The sequence below is a fragment of the Gopherus evgoodei genome, chromosome 7, assembly GCF_007399415.2.
Source record: "Gopherus evgoodei ecotype Sinaloan lineage chromosome 7, rGopEvg1_v1.p, whole genome shotgun sequence".
Lineage (NCBI taxonomy): Eukaryota > Metazoa > Chordata > Testudines > Testudinidae > Gopherus > Gopherus evgoodei.
This window is the reverse complement of record NC_044328.1, coordinates 101,780,850-101,803,509: the sequence shown is the minus strand read 5'-3', so window position 1 is coordinate 101,803,509 and position 22,660 is coordinate 101,780,850. Positions and strand designations below refer to the sequence as shown.

The 22,660-nt window shown below is 42.1% G+C and overlaps 1 protein-coding gene across 12 annotated transcripts in view; it reads left to right on the top strand.

Annotated features, from left to right (window-relative positions):
* Nucleotides 1–22,660, top strand: part of WNK2 (WNK lysine deficient protein kinase 2) — a 189,560-nt gene that overhangs the window by 769 nt on the left and 166,131 nt on the right. For 11 of the 12 annotated variants that reach the window (XM_030568138.1, XM_030568137.1, XM_030568136.1 and 8 more), the window contains exon 2: nt 450–1,217. In XM_030568138.1, coding sequence (XP_030423998.1) covers nt 546–1,217 — 672 coding nt within the window. In that variant the 5' untranslated portion in view covers nt 450–545. Of the gene's footprint in view, nt 1–392; nt 1,218–22,660 lie in introns of those variants that run through there. The other variant, XM_030568133.1, reaches the window with a different exon arrangement.

The window sequence follows — 22,660 nt, the reverse complement described above, 5'->3', positions numbered from 1 at the left end:
GCCCCGGCTGCTGCGGCAGTCGCGGCCCCTGTGGGCAGGGCTGGCGAGACTCGTGGGTTGGTTCGGCGGTATTGGTCTCTGCTCCAGCCCATCACCCTCTAGCTCTGTGGAGTCCCAATATGGCTTTGCGGCGAGGCGCTCTCTGCCTGCAGCATCGCTGATGAGTGAGCTACCGCGGGCGGGGGAGGGAAAGGGGGCAAGTCCGCGGAGGAGGTGGGGGCGCGCGAGGGGAGCTGCGTGGGGGTGCAGTGCGCGTGGAGACCTAGGCAAGGAGGAGGAGGGGCCGCGTGGCTGGGGAAAGGGGCCAGCCGGCTGGGAGGGCTGTGCTGCAGGCTGGGGGTGGAAGGGGGTAGCGGGAGAAGGCGGGTGGGCGCGTGGGGTGAGCAGGTTTCCCCAGAGCCGGAGCTGGTGGCCGCGGGTGCGTCAGTGCGCTGCGCTCTGCCCCGCAGGTGACCGGGCCGGGGTCCCGCACGCGGACGGACCATGGTGACTTCTCCGCTCCGGGGACAGCGACGGCGGCGGCAGGAGCCGGAACCTCGGCGCTAATGGAAACTGGGTGCGCTGCCAGCTTGGCACCTCCGCGGGGGGGAGGCGGCGCGTCTCCAGCTGCTGCCCGGCCCCCGCCAGCGGACGGGAGCGCGGCCGTCGGTGGGCTCAGCAGGAGGAGCGGGGCGGGCATGGAGACCGCTGCGGTGCCCGAGAGGGGCCCGGCCCCTGGCCTCCCTCCCCGCGGGCCCGGCGCCAGGGAGCCCAGAGTCGGCCACCTGCGGTTCCTGCGGAGGAGCGTGGTGGACTCGGACCAGGAGGAGCCGCCTCTTGAGCTCTCCGAGGCCGAGCCGCGCAGGATCGTCCTGCTCTCCAAAACCAGGAGGATCATTGCGGAGAGGGCCAAGGAGCGGCACGGGGAGGCCGACCTTGAGCCCCCTGCTGCCGAGCCCGCGGCCGAGCCCAAGGGGGCCGTCCCCGGGGTGCCGGCCGCGGCCGAGGAGCAGAAGGAGCTGGGCAGAGATGCGGAGAGGAAAGAGCCGTCGGACAAAGACCAGAGCAAGTCCAAGAAGCAGGAGCCCGAGGAGGAGGCCGATATGAAAGCCGTCTCCACCTCCCCCGATGGCCGGTTCCTGAAGTTTGACATCGAGCTGGGCAGGGGATCCTTCAAAACCGTCTACAAGGGGCTGGACACGGAGACCTGGGTGGAGGTCGCTTGGTGTGAACTTCAGGTAAGCTGGGCTAGTCCTGGCCACCTCCCTGCTCTGAGCCGTCCTGGCAACTAAGGACACAGCCTATGCCATCTACAGACCTGCAAATGCAGCTTTTAGAGTCCCCATTGCTGATCCTCCTGCATCTGACTATAGCATGAGGTTTTCATTGGCTCAGAGTCTGCCACCTTATGTAGGCTCCTGCCTTAATCCCCTGAGCACTGGGCTTGATCACTGAAATTTCTGGCAATGTAATGTGCTAAGGGTAAGACTGATAAGATCAGGAGTTCTTCCCTTGACTGCCCAGAGATTGTCAGAAGAGGCTTCAGGGGGTAGTTATATGTCATTCAAACTGACATTTGAGACATCTGTAACTTAATTTAGCCAGAGTCTAGCTGTAACTTAAATACATAAAAGATCTTAAAATACAATTGCAGAAAATAGATTTACTTCCTTTACAGATCTAAACACAGGGGGCTGGAGGTCTAGGGTCTCTTCCCGCTGAAACCTCCTCCTATTTTGAAAGGGTTATTAAGCTGTCACAAACTCTGAATTGAATTGAAACTTGGGAAGCACTTTCTAATCAAACATGGTTTATATATTTTTGGCCATATCTGAATTAGTCTTTCAGCAAAATCAAAAAATTGTGGATTCAGATGTCTCTTAGAATAAATGCAACTGAAGTTTTTTTCCTCCCTCTAGTATCTCTCTTTTTTTTAAAGCCTTTGAGCCCTGTAGGGTGACATAGTCCTTTGATTAGTTGTATTAATGTACTGAGACTCTTCAGTTTCTGGGCATGGACACTACATGCTTTTAGCTATTCCTGTAATTCTTTATATTTTTCATACAAATTTATATGCACCACAGACAAGGTGGGTTATAGAAATTGCAACATGATGTACCTTGTTTTTTTAATGAGGTTTTGGTATCTGTTTCCTGACTCCACCTAGGTTATTAACATATATTGACATGAGACCTAAGCTGTTGTGACTTTTTCGATCCTTAGGGGTTTTTTTCTTTTAGTAAGATCTTCTTTCTAGACTACCTCTTAAACTAGGTTGTGTTGTATAGATTTTGTTAGGGCACTGACATCTGTACCTCAAATTGAGCCGTGGCACTAATCCTGCCTTCCTTGTGCACCTAAAACTCCCACTGAATACAGGATCAATCCTCCTGCTATAATAATGTCTAAGTACAATTAGTAAAGGACAGAATGGAAGCCCTGATTCTGAAAATCAGTGTAAACTCTACTTTGTCGTCTGTGGTAGGCAGACAAGTGGACATGCAGCCTTGCCACTTTGGTTGATTTTATTGTATGGTATCTTGTAATCCATTGCAACCCTGTATTGTTTAATTAAAAGTGTAGGGAACCTATCTCAATTTTTCATCTGAATTTCTCCTGTTAAGAGCCAGTGAAATAAAAGCAACTTGCTTTACTTGTATTGCTGGATTACCAGTATAGTGGTATATTGCAGCAAGAGAAGTAGGAAAAAAGGCAAGATAGAAGAGGTCCCAGTAGCATGTGGGAGACTGTACCAGAAACAGAGGAGAAGCTGCATAATTGACAATTGGAGAATTTTTGTCAAGCTGTATGCTGCTGGGAGGAAAGGAGAGAGCATCATCCCAAGCCGGCTTTGTCATTCCAGTTTGGGTTAGGTTGGAGGGCGCAAAATATTAGCGTGTGTAAGGTTTTTTTTATTCTAATAGCTATAGGTTCATTTAAAAATATTTTCTAGATATTCTCTTTAAGTGAATGTTTGGATATAATGAAAGGCCAACATCATCCCACAATCTTATTGTGGCCCATGTTGTGCAAATTCTGTCATAACAGAACAGTCACAGCAGTTTGGAATTCATTTTACTGTCAGCTTTGCTTTAACTCTGCTTTATTAGAGTAATATTTAAATCTAATAGATTAACTATCTATAGCTGCTTAGAAAGATCTTTATGTCCGAAAATAGATACTTTACAAATTGTAATCTTCTGGTAGTCTAAATCCTCCATGAATCTTTACAATTGGGTACAGTAAGCTACACTGTGAAATCTCACTAGTCTGTTTTTACCCCTCATTTTATTTGGATAGGACATCTTGAATGTATTCCATTGTGGAGAAGGTGTTAAGAGGGTTAAAAACCAGATTACCCATGTAGCTCAAAATGTCTTTTATGGAAGAACGATTTGTAATCATTACTTTGCCTTCCATTATAAACCAGAGGTACTGCTCGTTTCAGATCTGATGGAGCCACTAAACATTGTTTCACCCTTCTCCACAGACTTCTTTCCATAATTGAGAGGTCTAATTTTTGGACAAGACACATACCCTGATGAATTCTTATAACTTTTCCTGTATTTCTAGCTGCCACTTCTAACAAATCAGTGTCAATTAGTTGTATAGATTTGATGGTAATGTTGGAGAAGGGTCAGCTTCCAGGAGATGGTATGTCAGCTTTTCAAGTTACTTTTGAAACTTGTTTTGGACTAATGAAGTGTAACTGAGTGGTGACTGCAGGGTTTTGTTAGATATATTTTTTTAGTGTCAGGCCTATGTTCTCGGCCTTTATTTGCAAGAGAAACAAATAGCTAGCGTTATACATTGATGGAGTTATGTATTAATTTTATAATCCTGAGTTACATGCAGTTTATGTCTAAGGCTGACATTTCTAAGTAATCATGCTTACTTATAATATTTTGAACATTTCTACATGTACCTTGTCAATTATACTTGGTTCTGTTTTTACTTCTCTATTGAAACATGGTCAGTTGCAAGTGGCAAAGGACTTGTACAAAACCATCATTACGCTACAGTTGAAAACATAAAATGTCTATCTTGATATTTTCATACCATAGAAAGCAATTTTTACACTGCTGAATTTGAGTGTTACATCTGTAGATTTCTTTTAGGGGAAGTGCACACTTGTACTTGTCTCTTTTTTTTCCAGTGAGATACCTACATTTCCATGCTGATCAGTCGTTCTCCTTCAATCTTGGTTACAATACATACAGTCAAAATCATAAATACAGGGAGGTTTTTAAAGGTATGATCATATCACAATTATACATGAAGCTTAGAGAATGAGAGCCAATGGAACACCTCTGCTATATGTACCTTGATTAGCTTCCAATGAAGATAAAGTGGGAAAGAGAAAAGTTCTACTTTGGCAAAGTGATGCAGTAAATGATACTCTTAATGTTTAACTTGATTTTTTTTCTAAGTCTGACCCACAAGCATGTACCCCTAATATATTTCAATTTGTCTTCTCATAGATTGAGTTTCCAAGCAGCCATCACTGCTTTGTCCTTGCTGTTTTTTTTTCAGTATAGTCATGGTTTGTTTGTTAATCTAGATGAAAGCTTAGCGTGACATTTTTGAGATCTCTCTGTACTACACCACTGGAAATGTTTTTCAAGAAGTTGATTTCAACTAAACTTTAACTCCAGATAATTTATATATTTATTTTATAGTGTAACTATGATTGAAGAGATGGGCTCAAGATGTAGGTCAGATCACGAAGGATGAATATAGGCAAATAACACAGGAATGCAGAGGCAAGATTAGAAAAGCAAAGGCACAAAATGAACTCAAACTAGCTATGGGAATAAAGGGAAACAAGAAGACTTTTTATCAATACATTAGAAGCAAGAGGAAGACCAAGGACAGGGTAGGCCCACTGCTCAATGAGGAGAGGGTAACAGTAACGGGAGACTTGGAAATGGCAGAGATGCTTAATGACTTCTTTGTTTCGGTCTTCACTGAGAAGTCTGAAGAAATGTCTTGTATAGTGAATGCTTACGGGAAGAGGGTAGGTTTAGAAGAGAAAATAAGGAAAGAGCAAGTAAAAAATCACTTAGAAAAGTTAGATGCCTGCAAGTCACCAGGGCCTGATGAAATGCATCCTAGAATACTCAAGGAGTTAATAGAGGAGGTATCTGAGCCTCTAGCTATTATCTTTGGGAAATCATGGGAGACGGGGGAGATTCCAGAAGACTGGAAGGGGGCAAATAGAGTGCCCATCTATAAAAAGGGAAATAAAAACAACCCAGGAAACTACAGACCAGTTAGTTTAACTTCTGTGCCAGGGAAGATAATGGAGCAGGTAATCAAAGAAATCATCTGCAAACACTTGGAAGGTGGTAAGGTGATAGGGAATAGCCAGCATGGATTTGTAAAGAACAAATCATGTCAAACTAATCTGATAGCGTTCTTTGATAAGATAACGAGCCTTGTGGATAAGGAAGAAGCGGTGGATGTGATATACCTAGACTTTAGTAAGGCATTTGATACAGTTTCGCATGATATTCTTATAGATAAGCTAGGAAAGTACAATTTAGATGGGGCTACTATAAGGTGGGTGCATAACTGGCTGGATAACCGTACTCGGAGAGTAGTTGTTAATGGCTCCCAATCCTGCTGGAAAGGTATAACAAGTGGGATTCCGCAGGGGTCTGTTTTGGGACCGGTTCTGTTCAATATCTTCATCAACGATTTAGATGTTGGCATAGAAAGTATGCTTATTAAGTTTGCGGACGATACCAAACTGGGAGGGATTGCAACTGCTCTGGAGGACAGGGTCAAAATTCAAAATGATCTGGACAAATTGGAGAAATGGTCTGAGGTAAATAGGATGAAATTCAATAAAGATAAATGCAAAGTGCTCCACTTAGGAAGGAACAATCAGTTTCACACATACAGAATGGGAAGAGACTGTCTAGGAAGGAGTATGGCAGAAAGAGATCTAGGGGTCATAGTGGACCACAAGCTTAATATGAGTGAACAGTGTGATACTGTTGCAAAAAAAGCAAACATGATTCTGGGATGCATTAACAGGTGTGTTGTAAACAAGACACGAGAAGTCATTCTTCCGCTTTACTCTGCGCTGGTTAGGCCTCAACTGGAGTATTGTGTCCAGTTCTGGGCACCGCATTTCAAGAAAGATGTGGAGAAATTGGAGAGGGTCCAGAGAAGAGCAACAAGAATGATTAAAGGTCTTGAGAACATGACCTATGAAGGAAGGCTGAAGGAATTGGGTTTATTTAGTTTGGAAAAGAGAAGACTGAGAGGGGACCTGATATCAGTTTTCAGGTATCTAAAAGGGTGTCATCAGGAGGAGGGAGAAAACTTGTTCACCTTGGCCTCCAATGGTAGAACAAGAAGCAATGGGCTTAAACTGCAGCAAGGGAGATTTAGGTTGGACATTAGGAAAAAGTTCCTAACTGTCAGGGTAGTTAAACACTGGAATAGATTGCCTAGGGAAGTTGTGGAATCTCTATCGCTGGAGATATTTAAGAGTAGGTTAGATAAATGTCTATCAGGGATGGTCTAGACAGTATTTGGTCCTGCCATGAGGGCAGGGGACTGCACTCGATGACCTCTCGAGGTCCCTTCCAGTCCTAGAGTCTATGAGTCTATGAATTGGAATCCTGGATAGGTTCAGGTTAAAAGTTGAATTGAAACTAGGGTTTCAGTTTGCCTGAGCAAGATATTAAGATTTTAGCCAAATCTTAACTAGAAAATAGACTTCTTTACTTTGTTGAATCTAGCCTGCAACTTAAGTATTGGCGATGGTATTTGTGTGCTTGCTGAAGTTTGAAAAGGTTCAGGTTTTGGGTTGTTTTTTTTTGCCCTCCTCTAGTTAAATGGTGGCACATTGCAGTTGTATACTGAGAATTCAGAAAAGCCATATTTCAAAATGCTGTGCCTTCTAACTATAATCTCAGTTCATGAGCAAGGAATGTTAGTTTCCCAATATGCAGGTTAAACATTCTTTTTGGATAGATGCATGCCGACGAGCTTGAAAATATAAGCCCCTTTTTGGGACTGTAGAAAAATTCTGGGGGAGGCCATGTACAGAACTACATCACTGAGTAGTCCTCACCAGTGCTCTTCAGTTCCTATTGATTTCTGGTCACTGAGATTTCTATTGAGAGCTTTTTTTGTTAGTTGTGCCACTGTTGCAAAATGAGTAGGGAAAGAGGACATCTTTTGCTAGTCCTTCTTTCAAAGATGAAAGGATCAGAGAAGTGGCTCCTTATCACAGTGAACATTATTAAAGCACTCCCCTCCCACTTAAAATGGTTGTCCAAGACCAAAATCTTACATTTTGACTCCCCTTTCTTAATTACATTTTGAACATCTCCTGTAACCTATATCAAAAAGTCCATTAACAGGCTTGGCAAGCTGGTCAGATGTCAGTTGACTACCAAATATTCCAGCAATAATGCCCTACTGTAGGTGTCAAAACCTACCATTTTGGTTGCATCATGGTGTCATCTGTAGCAAACCCACTTAAATGTTGTGATCATTCACTTTACTACATGCTAATGCCACTTGTGGGGGGAAAAGGTAAATTAATTGCAAGTTGAACATCTTGATTGTTCTAGAAAATTCCAGCCAAACATTGTATGTATGTTTGGCCTAGTATACAAAGCACATGGCTGTTTACAACACATGTTAAACAAGATAAAAGAATGTACCAGCCCCAAAGAGTTTACAATCTAAACTGACTAGACAGATATACAGAAATTAATTCAGAAGGGAATGGGAGAAGAGGGTTCAATCATTAAACCTGCACTCCCAACGCAGAGAAGAGATTCGCAGCCATTAAGCCGCTTGAAGAGTTGGCCTAATTATCATAAGTGCATTTAAAAATGACTTCCTTCTTTGATAGTTGCTGCATGTTTTAATTTCATTTTTCTTTTTTCTGTAGCTGTTCAGTCTGGAATAACTTACATTTAAATGCTAAAAAGTAATTCTTTTTCGTTTAATTGTGTTATTGCATTTTCTGATCTGAAATAGTTCAGATAAGTACACTGCTTTGTGTAATAAGGCATTAGACTCTATCAAAGGCTAAGCCTATTTGTGAGCATTAAGTCTTATTCTTTTTATGTCAGCGTTCTAATAAACTAGTGCTCTAAAATATTTCGCCAGTTTTTTTTTGTTTGTTTTTGTTTTTTGGACCAGTCAAATGCCCACCAATGTGTTTTGGACTGCATTGGATATATTCTAAAGGTTGATACACGCCTTACTGAAATAATTGACTTGATTAGAAACACAGCTCAGGTGATTCATGTTGCCATGACTTTCCTTTTAGGGTATTAGTCTGAATTAAAGAACTGTAAGCACAAGTTGCAATATTTTGAGAACCAACAATGTTGATTTTCTTCAGTTTATACATTTTGTACTCTGATATATTCTTTGCTTAAGAAGCTCGTGCCAGGTTAGCTGATGACTAACTGATTTTAATGTGTTTTTTCAATAGTCTACTGTTACACATGAGATTAGGTTTAAGATATTAATTCAAAGCATTAACTCTGGATCCATGTGCATTTGCTAATCTTTGTTTCCAAGGGTGATATTTGTCTTTAAAGCTCATCTTACAAGTTGGAAACTGAAAATTACTTAAATGGAACAAATCACCTACAAGAACAATCATGTATTAATACCAGCTTCTTACTTTTGAATGAAAGGAAGACTTAGAGTTTACATTTAATGCTGAGCAGTAGAAAATATTCAGCATGATGCTAAATGGGACCACTCTTGAATTATTAAAATGTAAGAGGAAAAAAGTTCAATATATGCAACTAAATGTCACTGTTCCAATTAGTCTTCCAAATGCTAACGAAGGCCTTGATCCTGCTAGGTGATTCTGTGGGTGGAATCTTGTGTTTGTGAGGAGCGCTATTCAGGGGAGGAGGTCACTGAATAGGCAACTTTAATAGCTGCAAGGTAATTCTTGTTTGTATATCATTGGAGATATCATAAACACACCATCAGTTAACGAGCAGCCACAGATATAACTCAACAAACTGTTACATTATCTGAAAGATGGTTGAAGTGCAACTCTCTATTCTGAATAGAATAGTTTTTCATTGTTGCATTAGCTTGTTGTTCGTACAGCTCATAAAGGCTGACAACTATTTCATTTATTGACTCGGGGAAAAGGCTGTAGATACTTAATAGGCTAATACACTATTATCAATTAAAATGATGTCATAGTCTTAATTAGCAGAACTAGTTTAGAAAATGTTCTTAGTGGAAGGTAGGGTAACCTGCATCTTGCGTTTCTAAGTCTTAATACAGACTTCCTCAGTAACATTACAGTGACTTTCAACCAGACTAGCTTTATCTGAACTTCAAGATAACTCTTGAAATGGTGATTTCTATTAAGTTCTGATTGTTAGTTAATTTAATTAAACTTCATTTCTGAAAGAAATAAGTCTAAATTTTATTTAATATGAAAACAACACTCAAACCTGTACAGCAGAAGTGTTCACATGCTGGCATAGCTGTCATTAGGAAGCTAGGTAAAGTGTGGCCCTAAAATACCAATAAATTAGATTGTCATTGCTGGATTTGAGAAGCATTTAAAATGAAACCGATAGCAAGTAGAGCTGAGCCAAATCTCAGATACTTACTTAGAATTTAATTAAATTTGACTTGTTTTTTTTCAAGTGCAAAAAGAATTTTATATATTTTAAACAGCTAGATATAGAGAGAGAGTGATTGAGCTGGAAACTTAAATTCATAACTTTGCTAGACACTAAAATTCATGGGCTTAATAGAGACCCTGGATTTATGGCTGATTACAATAATGTGTAGCCCACTAACCCCCCTTTTTGTCTTACGACCACAAGGGTATAAACGGGCCACTTCACTTTGCATGGTCTCTTAGAATATGTACTAGCTACTTTTATGCTAAACTATCTGTTCAGCCTTGTACTGAGCTGTGACACGGAGTACCTTTCCCAGACCTGAGGAAGAGCTCTGTGTAGCTCTGAAATCTCGTGTCTCACCTTCCTTGTCTCTCTAATATCCGGGGACTGATGTGATTACAACACCACTACTGTCATAACATTTTTTCCCAGATCTGGACCTTAGCGTCCAAAATATGGGTGTTAGCATGAAAACCTCCAAGCTTAGTTACCAGCTTGGACCTGGTAAAGCTGCCACCAGCCAGGGGGTTTATACAGGGCCTAGCTCACTGTGGTCTCCCCAAAACCTTCCCTGGGGGACCCCCAGACTCAGATGCCTTGAGTCTTACAACAAAGGGAAGTAACCCCCTCCCCTTGTTTCCTTGTTACTTCCTCCCAGGCTCCCCTCCCTGGACGACCCTAGAAGATTCCCTGCTTCCAGTCCTGGAAACACAAGTACCGAGAGGTCTAATCTCTCCCCCCCCACACCCTTCACCCAGAGGGTATGCAAAGTCAGGCTAGTAAATCTAACACACAGAGATTTTCCCCCTGACTTCTCCCTCCCACCAATTCCCTGGTGAGCTGCAGACTCAATTCCCTGGAGTCCCCACTAAAGAAAAACTCCAACAGGTCTTAAAAAGAAAGCTTTATAAAAAGAAAGAAAAATACATTAAAAATAGTCTCTGTATAAGGTGAAAATATACAGGGTCAATTGCTTAAAGGAAAAAAAATGAATAAACAGCCTTATCCAAAAAGAATACAATTTAACACATTCCAGCAACTACACACATGTAAATACAAAAAAACAATATAAACTTATTGTCTTACTATCCTTGTACTTACAACTTGGAAACAGAAGATTAGAAAGCTTGGAGATAGAGAGAGATCACTCTCAGAGCCGAGAGGGCACAGACACAAGACAAAGAACTCACACCCAAACTTCCCTCCACCCAGATTTGAAAAAGTCTTGTTTCCTGATTGATCCTCTGGTCAGGTGTTTGGTTCCCTGTGTTAACCCTTTACAGGTAAAAGAACATTAACCCTTAGCTATCTGTTTATGACAACTACATATAGTTATATATTTGTCTAGTAAAAACATACACTGTGGATGTATCTGAGATTTAGTCTGGTGAAATATGGATAAGACGAAAATGGGTGAAAATTACTACCATTTGTTTGCAGTGAACTCTGCCCCATTTGCTCATGTCTTGTCCATAGTTGGTAGAGAAACATTAAGTCTAAAGCATAGCTGCGAGGCTTGTTCTACTCCATGTAAACTTTTATGCAAATTTAATATGCTAATTTGCATATTTGCAAATCTGCATATGACCTTACAGCATATTGACATAAGCTTTCCTCGAGCAGCGGTGAGGATGGGACATGAGAACGAAACTTGGTAGCTTGGGATTAGATAGCTATTTAAAGGGGGTGAGAGGGTCAGTCTGGGGTGTAACTGGATGAGTAGCTCCTGGAACAACTGGAGGTTAGGGAGCTCTGAGACTAGGTGAAGCTGCTGCATTTGGGTGGGGGGCGGGGGGGCAGTAAATGCCGGGACTCCTGGATGATCTGGTGGGAATAGAGGGTCCTGGATGCTACTGGAGGGAATGGTAGAGCTCCTGGGCTGTAGTTGACTGTTCATTCAGGGGTTGTGGCTTGGGGAAAGCCTGGTGTAGCTGCCTTCACAGGGATCAGTGGGTGGCAACTTGGCACTAGTATTGGGAGTGGGGCAGAGGGTGTCGCCATCTTCTCCAGGCACCACCCCCCTTTCTCTCCAGCTGCCATTGGCATCTCTGGACTACTCTTTCCTGGCACCAGTGGGAGCAGGGTGCCTGGTTGCCTGCTCAGTAGGTGCCAGTAGCTTCTAGCATCCAAAAAAGCAGAACTGCAGGGAAATGCAGATGGGTGACAGCTGAGCTGAGCTGTGGGAGTATAGACATAGCTGCCAAATGCTTGACTGTCAGGCGGGATGTGATGCTGGGCAGCCCTGCTGAAGGAGACAGCTTCAGTGCTCTGAAATTTGAGTAGTTCAGTCAGTTGGTGTGTGGAGAATACTGAAGCGTCCATCCAGGAATGCGGAGTTAGTTATTAAATGGAAAGCAAGGTACTAAGTTTGGAGGTAAAAGTGAAGCTAGAGTTGTAGACCCATCACTGCTTGGAGTGCATACAGCTCTGTAAGAATACTAGAGTTAAACAGGTGTGAGTGTGACTTCCATCCTATCTACCTCCTAATGTCTGGGGGCCTCTACTAAAGTCTGGACAAAACGTGGCTGCAACATGGGTTGGAGGCCTCCAGAGTTAGAGGTAGAACATCCTGTCCATCTCTTGCTGCTGCTACCCACCTCTGAGACTGAGTTATGGGGTGTAATGAACCTGTTGCTCCTTGAGCAATTTAAGTCCTGATTTAACAGAGCAAGTAAGAAACCTTGGTTCTAAAAATAATCATTTTTATTGTGTTTTGCATATGTACTTTATTTTCTGAAAGAGGTTGATTCTCAGTGATTGGTAACCATTAAATTGTGTTGATTTATAATTAAATATAGCCTTGCACTAAAATGATGCTGCTTTTTGCTAGCCAGGATTATGCACTATATATCTACATTTTTACATTTCATTCAGGCTCTTAATTTTTTGGTTTTGTTATGGTAGAAAATTGTGAATGATGCATTTTTTTTATTCACTATATTAATTTTTTACCTGTGATTTGTGTCAAGCCTTATTTGGATGGAAATTCAACTAATAAAGCACAAAACACTGCATTTTTAAAAAAAATTATGTATCCAGCACATTTTTTAAAACATATATTAAGCAATGGAAGTAGTATTGGTAGTTAATTGAACTGATTATTTGTGATCATGTCTTTCAAGGCTTTAGAACTAGTAGGTCTCATCCCCTTGCACCTATATTTTATTAGTATGTTGGAAGAGAAAAATAAAATTTCCTGCTTTTTCAAATCCCACTTGGTTTCTTAGCTTAGAATGAACTAGTCTTTGACCTGGCACTAGTTGAATAGACTGGAATGCATATTCTCTCTGCACCTGCAGAAGAGGCTACTGCTGTCAAAAGCTAGTTTAGTATTTCAGTAAGCTCTGATTCCAGTTCATTAGCCAATGACTTCCCCCAGTTCAGTGGTTTGACTTTCTTCAAAATTTGGCAGCAGGTATGTACTACTTAATATAATTTTTTTATTTAATGTAAATTATTTTATAATAAATATGGGCCTTAACCTAGGTTGTCCATTCAAATTTAGTATTTAAAAGGTTTATTTTAAAAAAAATCTGATTTTAAAAATTTGTATCCACATTGTCCTTAAGCCTACTTTGGGGTTACCAAGGAGTATAGATTCTTCAGTGTCCACTCCTGCAAACCATAAAAGGCTCGTCTGGCCTCATCTTGAAGGATGAGGCCAATGTTTAAGGCACTAGCTTGAGGCTTAGTTTCAAGTCTCAGCTCTACCATAGCCTTCCTCTATGACCTTGGTCATGATGCTTAGTTCATGTGCCTCAGTCTCCCTCTCTGAAATGGGGATAATAGCACTTCCCAACCTTACAGGGGTGTTCTTTAGGATAAATATATTAAAGATTGTGAGGAACTTAGATACTACCCTAATGGGGAGCCATATGAGTATCGTAGATAGCAGTGTCCTTCCCTGCACCCCCAGGTGAGCACTGTGAAGCTCTCCTGGGGCCTCTCAAAGTCAAACTCTCATGTAACTCTTGGGAGGAGAAGCAGACAGTCCCATGAAACATTAGGATTTTTGGAAGTAGGGGGTGGGGCCCAGTCTTCTAGTCGTAGGAATCTGACTCCCTGCAGGCCTGTGTACCACTTTCAGTCTAGTCAGGTCTCTGAACCAAAATAGGTTAATGGCGACTAACAGACTTTAAGGCTTGTGAGAGTTCTGGGGTGCTGAGTCTCAGGAAAGGGGCATCTGAGCCTTTCAGGGTCTTGAGGGAATTTTCTCCTCCTACAGATCTGTAAACCCACAGGAAGTGGGGGAAGGCCTGCTGATGGTACTGGGTTGTGCTCTTGCAGATCATTTCTTCCTGCAGACCTCAGGATGTGCATAGAGAGAGAAAATTGGCAAAAGCATAAAGCTTGGAAGGGATCATGGGGTCTTCCTTCCCCACTTCCTGTGAACCTTTTTTAGTTTGCATCATGGAAGAAGTCCAAGCCTCATGACCCTTCAGTAGCTGTGACCCAGCGACCTCTTGGTGCCAACTGGCAGAAGGGCTGCATGGGGTTTTACAGGGATCCCCTGGGTCAGAGATATGCATAATCACATTCACTAAAGGGTGGCATGTGAGGTCTCTATTGAGAGCCAATTGCCAAGTAGTGGTCATAATCACTGCAAAAGCATGTACGGATAAGATTAAGGAGTTGTGTCTCTATACTGGAAATTATGGTCTTCAAAGTGAGGTAGGTCACCAGGTGATGACACACCTAGGACAGTCTCCTTTCGGACAGCAGGCAGGAGAGGCTTCTCTCTCTCTCTTATTTGTGTGTGTTGTGCAATGTCTCTCACACTCAGCATATTTGTATACTGAGCCAGATGCTGATTAGGAGATTGCAAAATCTACAAGAAAGGAATAGACAAGAAAAAACAACTAGTAGGGGGGTGTTATGCTTATAACTAAGATCAAAGAATTAGTTCGATGTATCAGAGAGTGCAAACAGACACAAGATTTTTCTCATGGGAGGCATGACTTGTCTGACGAATGGAAGATCACAGACAAGTCTGGCTGGAAGGACTTTTGGTGAGCATTGCTCTGTAAGACAGGAAAGCAACTAGTTTAAGTAAGCATAGATTCTAGAATGTGTTATAATTTTACTTTTATTTGTAACCGTTTGTTTCCAATACTTGTGCTTGCTGTCACTGTCAAGCAGAGTGGTGATTTGAGGTGGAACTGGTAAGCTGGAGTATATTGCTTCTTTGGGAGCAGCAGATCTGTGAGCACTGCCAGTGCTCAGTGAACAGGGGCTGGACCCTCCAGGGAGAAGACACTCGGAGGGTTCGAGGACTGGAATGTGCCTGTTGCTAACTTGTAGAGAGAGCGGGGCCTGGTGAGGCCTAGAGCTTGTGTTGCCTATGGCCAGTAGCACTGGAGACCTGACCCTAGGTAGGCACAGACAAGGCTTCCTCACACTAAGGGCAGATGGTAACATAGTGCTTTGCTATCCTGGGTACCCCCCAGGAAGCATCACAGAAGTGCTCAGGGGGTTGGAGGGGAAACTCCCATACCATTCTCCAGGAGCCTAAGGCGGCTTGTTGCTTCTACTCGTAAGCCATGGGAACTTTGTTGCTTCCTGCTCTGGTGTCTTTTGTAGAAGAACAGCCACTAACAAGCCTCCCCAGGGACTGGTCTATGTTTTGAAGTCTGACTCATCAAGAACTTGGACTACAGACTATTTTTTTTTTTAAATGGCTGTTTAGGTCTCTAGCAGTCATTTGACTTGCTTCAAATAAGCAGAACTCTGAAGTCAATGGAATTGTGCCCTCATAAACTCTGCTTGCCATGTAAAAATAGTCTGTGTGTATATATGTTCAGATTTAAAATACAAATGGTGTATACATGGTGACATGACTTACAGTAAATGATTGTGTGCTGAACTGCACACCGTAATGTACCTCTTGCATCCTGGTTATTCATAGGAATAATGGAAGACTCCTTTGACAGCCATTGTTGTGAGGAGACACATGTTAGGGATTAAGCTACCAAGGAGAGAGTAACTAAAGTCCTAATGCCATCTGTTCTTCAGCTGTTTGTGCTATAGAGGGATACAAAATACTTATTCAGGAACTCAGGAAAGATGGATAAGAGAGAAATGGACTCAGATAACGTATTTTTGTCTACTTTTTGTAAACTTAGTTTGATCCATGTCCAAATTTGTTTTTTAAATAGAAAATTATACATTCTTAAAGGTGTTTGATCCTTAGTCTCTTGTGATGTCAAAAAAAAAATCAGGCTGCCAGAGTTAGTTTACTTTTACTTTTCTTTTGAGCAAAATAAACTAATTCCTTAATAGGTTTAACTCTGAGCATTTTACTATAAGAAAATGGTTAAATAAGATGCCAAAATGAAATGGGGCATCCCTCTGTTAAACTATATTCTTCTTGCAATGCCTTAAATCAATTAATAGATGTACAGTTAACACCATTTCTGCTAACTTGTCTTTAATCCTATACTCTGAATTCTGAAAAACAGCTTTAGTTCAAACTGTTCTGGAAACCAATTGGTTAGAACTAGTTCTTTCTTTACTCTGAATAATTTTAACCTTCATGGATTTTACTAGGAACATACAACAAGTAAACTTTAATCTGTTGTACTACAAATACACATAGTATACAGATACATCAAAAAACAATGATTTTTTTTTTTGTTATTTTGACCTTTCATTACCTCTTCCTATACTGATGGCCTTGACATGATGTGATTCCTCAGTGTAAGCAGTTTCTGTCACTGGCTGCTGATCACCAGTTTTTGTGCATCTCAAATACATTAGAATTCATCATGTAGTAATGATACTAGGACAGTTGGAGGCATTTTTTGCTTTAGCCAAAAGCAACAGCTTACTTGCACTTTATGAAACAGAGCTTTAATAAAAGGAACAAATGCCAGTTTGCCACTTCAGAAATGCAGAGAACTAAAGCTTTCTTTCCATAAAAAATGTGAAATGAGTGTTGCTATAGTGTGTCCTTGAAATGGATGTATTCCTTGCTCTTCTGGCGTATGCTTTGGGGCTTATAATTAGGATATTTTGACATATGAAGCAACTTTTAGCAAGGCTTTTCCAATTTGTTTAAATCTTTCAATCAGAGCAGCATTTGGAGTTAACCTCTGCACTTCATGGAGTTAATACAGCTGAACTGGGTCTGCTAAGCTGAATCAATTTTGTCTATTAAAATAGAATGGTGTAGGAGAAAAACGTGAAAGTCAGAGTTGACATACTATATTGTGCTGCAGAACTATGCTGGTTTATTCTTTGTTGAAATATTTGGTAATGTCTAGATCTTGTAAAAGTATGTTGATTCCAAATGTTTGTTTACATTGTTTTTGCTCTTCATTACTGAATTAAGAAAAATTGCCATTCTGCATGAATTTGAACATGCTTTTCTTCCATTTCATAACAATGCTGCTTTTTGTCTTGGAAATTGCATTGCAGACAAAGCAAGTGTTGCATCAGTAAACAGACTTGCTTTTCTCTCAATCAGTTGCTATAAAAGTCCTACACTGCCCTTGACTTCTAATGGAGGACAAGAGCATGTATCTTTCTGGCAAACAAAGCAACTCTACACAATTACATTAATGTTTTTTCCATATTTCTTTTGGGAAATTAAGATTATATGTATAAATTTGCATTAAACATACCAACCACCACTCCTTTTGCTTTTATAGGTGTGATCATTTTCTCCACATAATACCAGGTATGATACAAACTAGAGTGTGTGGGGAGGAGTAAAATGAGCTGGCAAGAGCTAGCTGGACTGCACATTTGTAGCCTGGTAGTGGTCTTGGATCTTCATTCTGTGTTCTGCCTCCTTTATGTCCCTTTTGATATATAAACACTGTCTTCCTCCCTGTCCCCTTCCAGTGTGTAACATGCACAATAACTCCATGCACCATCTTTCATGGATGTGGTAAGATTTTAAAAATATTCCTTGCAAGTTGCACTCATGGTTAGTCATAGCATGAGAGCTGTAGGTTAGAAACTTAAACATGCAGTGAAGGGAGGGCGAAAAGCAGAAGAGTCCATTTTTTATAAAAGATGTTTAGTCTAAGATCTCATGGGAAGCATGTTAATTTGACTTAGAAAATTCCAATATCAAATTCACAGGAAAGAAATGCACCTTTCTAAATTCCCTTCTTCAGACAATCTGGCTCTCTGGTTTGTAGCAAGCTCCTGAACTGGACTAAACTGCCAGGCCAAACCAAGCTTCTAAGCAGTATGAAACTTCAAAGTTACAGTGAATTTCTGAGCTATCCTGGCACTCCTTGGTTGAAATGATGCTGAGTTATACAAAACTCCCAAACTGGAATTTGTCTGCTTCAGCCTTTAGGAGCCTTCTGATTTAGACTGGGTTCCTAAACTGGAGTGAGTAACTCAGTGCTGGAGCAGGCTTTTAGTCCTTTTATCTGCCCCCTTCATAGTTTCTGGCCAGTTGGGTCCCTCCATCCTCCAGTTGGGTCCCTCAAATGGTCCCATAGTGAGCTGTAAATACTGCTCTCTTTCCTGGGTCAAGACACTCAGCAAACATTATCTGCAGATAGAATTGCCTTAGTCTCCCTTTCAAAAGAAGGGCTATTAGAATGATAGGAGAAAACAATCCTGTTAATGTATCCAGCAGCTGAGTTGTGTTTTTTCCAGTCTCTCTTCTAGGACTTGAGAGAATTTAACAGAAATAATATCCATTGAACCTTTTCAAAGACCAGTCCCCTAGTCTTCTGTTCCCTGACTTCTCCATCGCACGGCTCTGTGAACAAATAAACTACAAAACCATACTAAGCAGCGGTCCATGCATCCCACCTATAAAGAAAAATCAACTCTGGCCACAATCAGAGCACAGAAAGGGGGCATGGAATGGAAGATTTCACAATAATGCTGATAACGTTTGGCCTGAGATGCATTAAGCTATTTAAAAATCTGTATTAAAATAAAAACCTCAAGTGGCCATCTGTTGGCTGTCAGTTTGCCTAAATGAGGTGTGCGTGTTTGCTTTAAAAACTGATCCCTTCTAACTCTGAACTCGTATTTTTATATAAATTACAGAAATAGTGGGTCTCATCTGCCACTGAATGACCTGCACACTGGAAAATTGCAAGGAATCATTGACTAACGTACCCTTTCGTTTTCTTAGTCACATCTTTCGCAGAGGGGGAATCTACTCTGATTTAGTATCAAGTTTCCATTCTCACCCATGATTTTCTTCAGCTGGTTTAAGAGAATATTTCTTCTAATCTTTGTCCCTAGTCTTACAGACACTTAAGCCAGTGCTTCCCGTAGCACATGTGAATAATCTGTTGACATCAATGATCTTACTCTTGTACATAAACATCTGACCATTGCAAGACTGGGATTGTGCGTTCATTGCTATTCAACTCAGTAACCCACTCACGTTCCTCTCCACCAAGGTTAAGTTATTGAACAGCAATTCGCTTTATAAAAATACCAGCCTTCATATTAAAAGATAACTTGTAGGCAGGAGGCACAAGGAAAGATGGGTAAGAGGGAAAGATTCTCCTGGTATGGGGGATGCTGGTAAATGACTTGTGACCAGATCTAAGTTTTTGAGTGAGGAGCGTTAGTGCCACATCCACTGAGCACAACAGCAGATACACAGCTTGCTAGCCTGGCAATGAAATCCCTGTGAGATGGATGGCGGTGGAGCACAAATGCCTTTGCACACAGGCCTGAAGAGGAGTGTGGCTTTGGTGGTGCAGAGATGGGTTTGTTACAGACTCTGAAAGGGTTCCATGGTGACTACATAAAGAGTGTGGGAATTCAATAATTAACACGGAGGCTTAAGTAAAAAAATTTACACCCCCTCCGTAATCTTTAATAGACTTAGATATTCATTAAAGAAATGGTTTTTTATTTCAGCCAACACAGACATATACCTCACTAATAGCATGCACAGAAATAAATTTAAATAATATCCTAGAATTTCTGCAAGAACAGTGTGGACTGCTACACCACTACTTTCCTAATACTCTTATATTTGTCACTTGCCAGTCTGTAGGTTTTTAGAATCTTATCAAAAAGGAATTTTTTTCTATAATGTAATAAACTAATCCAACAAGATATTGCTTCTTGTAACTGTAAGGTGACCATGTTTTCCTTAAAGAGAAAATGGAACACCACATGGGACCAGCCTGAGGCCCCCCGTGCGAGCCCCTCCCCTCCAGCCCTTCCTGCCTAGAATCTCCAGTCATGCATCAGAATTCTTTTGTGCTAAGCTCTGTACAAAGATGATAAAGAGAGAGTCCCTTCCCCAAATAGTTGAGAGAACTCATGTTGCAAACAAAGTCCTGTTTCTTTGCTCTGCCAGGATCAACTTGGTACAGGATGTGTATGGAGAACGTGAGGGAGGCTGCCTGATGGCTAGGCCTGATCTGCACCAGCCCAGGACCAGGCTAAATCAGCTCCTTCACGGAGCCGTGAGCACGGGCGTGTACTTGGCGCGGTTCACATCTGTCCCTAGCACCTGCCCTTTCTGTGGGGAGAAGGAGACCTTGGCGCACGTTTATTTGGAGTGCGCCAGGTTGCAGCCCCTGTTCCGGCTCCTCCTGAATATTTTCCTGCGTTTTTGGTTGCACTTTTCCCCTCACCTTTTTATCTACACGCTCCCCATCCGTGGCCCCACGAAGTCGCGGGATCTCCTTCTCAACCTCCTCTTGGCCCGGGCCAAACTGGCCATCTACAACACCAGGGAGAGGAGGTTGGCCGACGGGATTTCCTGCGACTGTAGGGCCTATTTCCGTTCCTCCGTCTGCTCACGCATCCGGGCTGAGTTCCTCTGGGCGGCGTCCACTGGCTCCCTTGACGCCTTCGAGGAGCAGTGGGCGTTGTCTGGGGTTCTCTGCTCGGTGTCCCCATCGGGTTCCCTTCGTTTAGCCCTATGACCTCACTCCCGATCCTGTTTTTTTCATTAGTTGTCCCCCGTAATTATTTGGTGTCCCAGACCTGTGGGTCCTCCCCTTAGGCTGGGGGAGGCCCTTTAGAAGTGGGCGGGCTTCGCCCGCCCACCCCCGCTGGATGCCAATAGGACCAGGCTAAATCAGAGAATAAATAAAAAAGACTGGTTTCTTGGCTCCTGTATATAAAGATTGAACAGGTGGCAGAGCATGAAGCCAAGAATGCTCAGCCTCTTTGCCAACAGCTCTAGTTCAAAGACTCCACACAGATTCTGAACTAGACACAGCAGAGCCAATTAAAGTAATTCTCCATTAGCTGGTCAGATTGACAAACAAGGCTCTTATTCCAGAAGCTGCCATCTTAGCTTTTACTGACTCAAAGAAAATCAGTCAAGTGTCCGCAGCGATCTGGAGGGTAGGACCAGGGAGGAGCCAAAACCAGAACCTTGAATCCAAGATCCTTTGAATTTTGAGGGTGGGAGGGGAGAAGATTAAGATTTGGATTCCTGCGTCCAAAGCAGCTTCTCTGGTTTTGGGTCCAGGCCTTAGCCAAAACTGAAAGGGGACTGCATTCTTGTGCAGAGGATGTGGCACGGAATTCACCAGGTTTTTGGACTGAAATCTCATAAGAACAGCCTTGAGTTTGCCTTGATCTCTGGCCGAAATAAGTCATTCAAAGCACTGTCTTTCCACTACATCTTCAGCTAAGACACTTAACTTGTTTCATTTAACCAATTTTATGATGCCACTTTGTAGATATAAAATTTCAGTCTCTATCACGCAGCCTATTAGTTTGAATATCTATGATGCCAAAGTTAACCTACAATTAGGGCTGGAATGTGCAGGGAATTAGGGGTAAAGTAAATGTAATTTGGTGGTGTGAGGGGGAAAAGTATTTCATGGCATATTGTTGTTCAGCGACAGTTAGATTTCAGTAATTAAGGATCATGAATAGTGCTTGTTATGTTTGACTGCTCAATGTTTGCTTAGTCACTGAAATTTTCAGATGTTGTGGTTCATAATTCAGTAATGCACAGGCTGAATTTTTTTTTATAAACTAATTTTACCTCCCTTATTTCCACTATTGTAGCATTTGCATGTTCTCACTGGTATTAGTCTTTTAGTTATAAAATTAAATGTGAAGTTTAATTTTTTGTGCCTTCAGATTAGCTTGCTTAAAGAAGTAGTATTAATACTTTCATGGTTTTCTGCAGATTTGCAGGACAGAAACTGGGAGTTCATCTGGTGAAACTTTCTCTGTGATGTAATGATCATGAAATGTCCACTTAAGGGAAGGAAACAAAGCCAGTACATTATTTCTATTAAACTAGTTATTGTTTGCAATGGGAGAGATCTCTGCTTTTCCCCATCCTCAATCTTAACTCCTACTCTTATTTAATTAGGCCCCACAGAGGTCATATGGCGTACATGCATGTACATTTAATAAAACAAGCAAACAAAAAAACCCAAACCAAAACAAAAAGCCTTTAAAAGTTTGGTTTGAGAATGGATAAAATGCCAAGTGTGACAAGTGATCCTAAGAGCATGGCTACACTTGCAGACGTAGAGCGCTGTAAGTTAAACCCACCTTCGGAGAGCGCAGTAGGGAAAGCGCGGCAATCTGTCCACACTGTCAGCTGCTTGAGCACTGGCGTGGCCACATTTGTGGCCCTTGCAGCGGCATCAGGAGTGATGCATTATGGGCAGCTATCCCAGCATGCAAGTGACTGCAACGTGCTTTTCAAATGGGGGAGGGGAGTTGGAGTGCGACAGGGAGTGTGTTGTGTGTCTGTGGAGGGAGAGTGTGTGGGTTTTGGGGGGACTGAGAGCATGTCAGTGTGCTGTCTTGTAAGTTCAGACAGGAGCAGACCTCTTTTCCCTCCCCCCCCGCAACATTCCTGGCTGTCAGAAACAGAGCTCTCAAAGGGCATATCCACATTCCTACAGTGATTCAAAACAATGACAAGAGTGGCCACTTGATTTAAGGAGATTGAGATGTTTCTGGAGGCTCATCAGAGTGCAGTAATGCAACACCTTGTCCACACTGGTGCTGCGGTGCTCCAGCCGAGACACAGCACATGTTATTCCAATTGCTGAGGTGGAGTACCAGCAGCGCTGTAGCCACAGAATCAAAGCGCTCTATGTGCC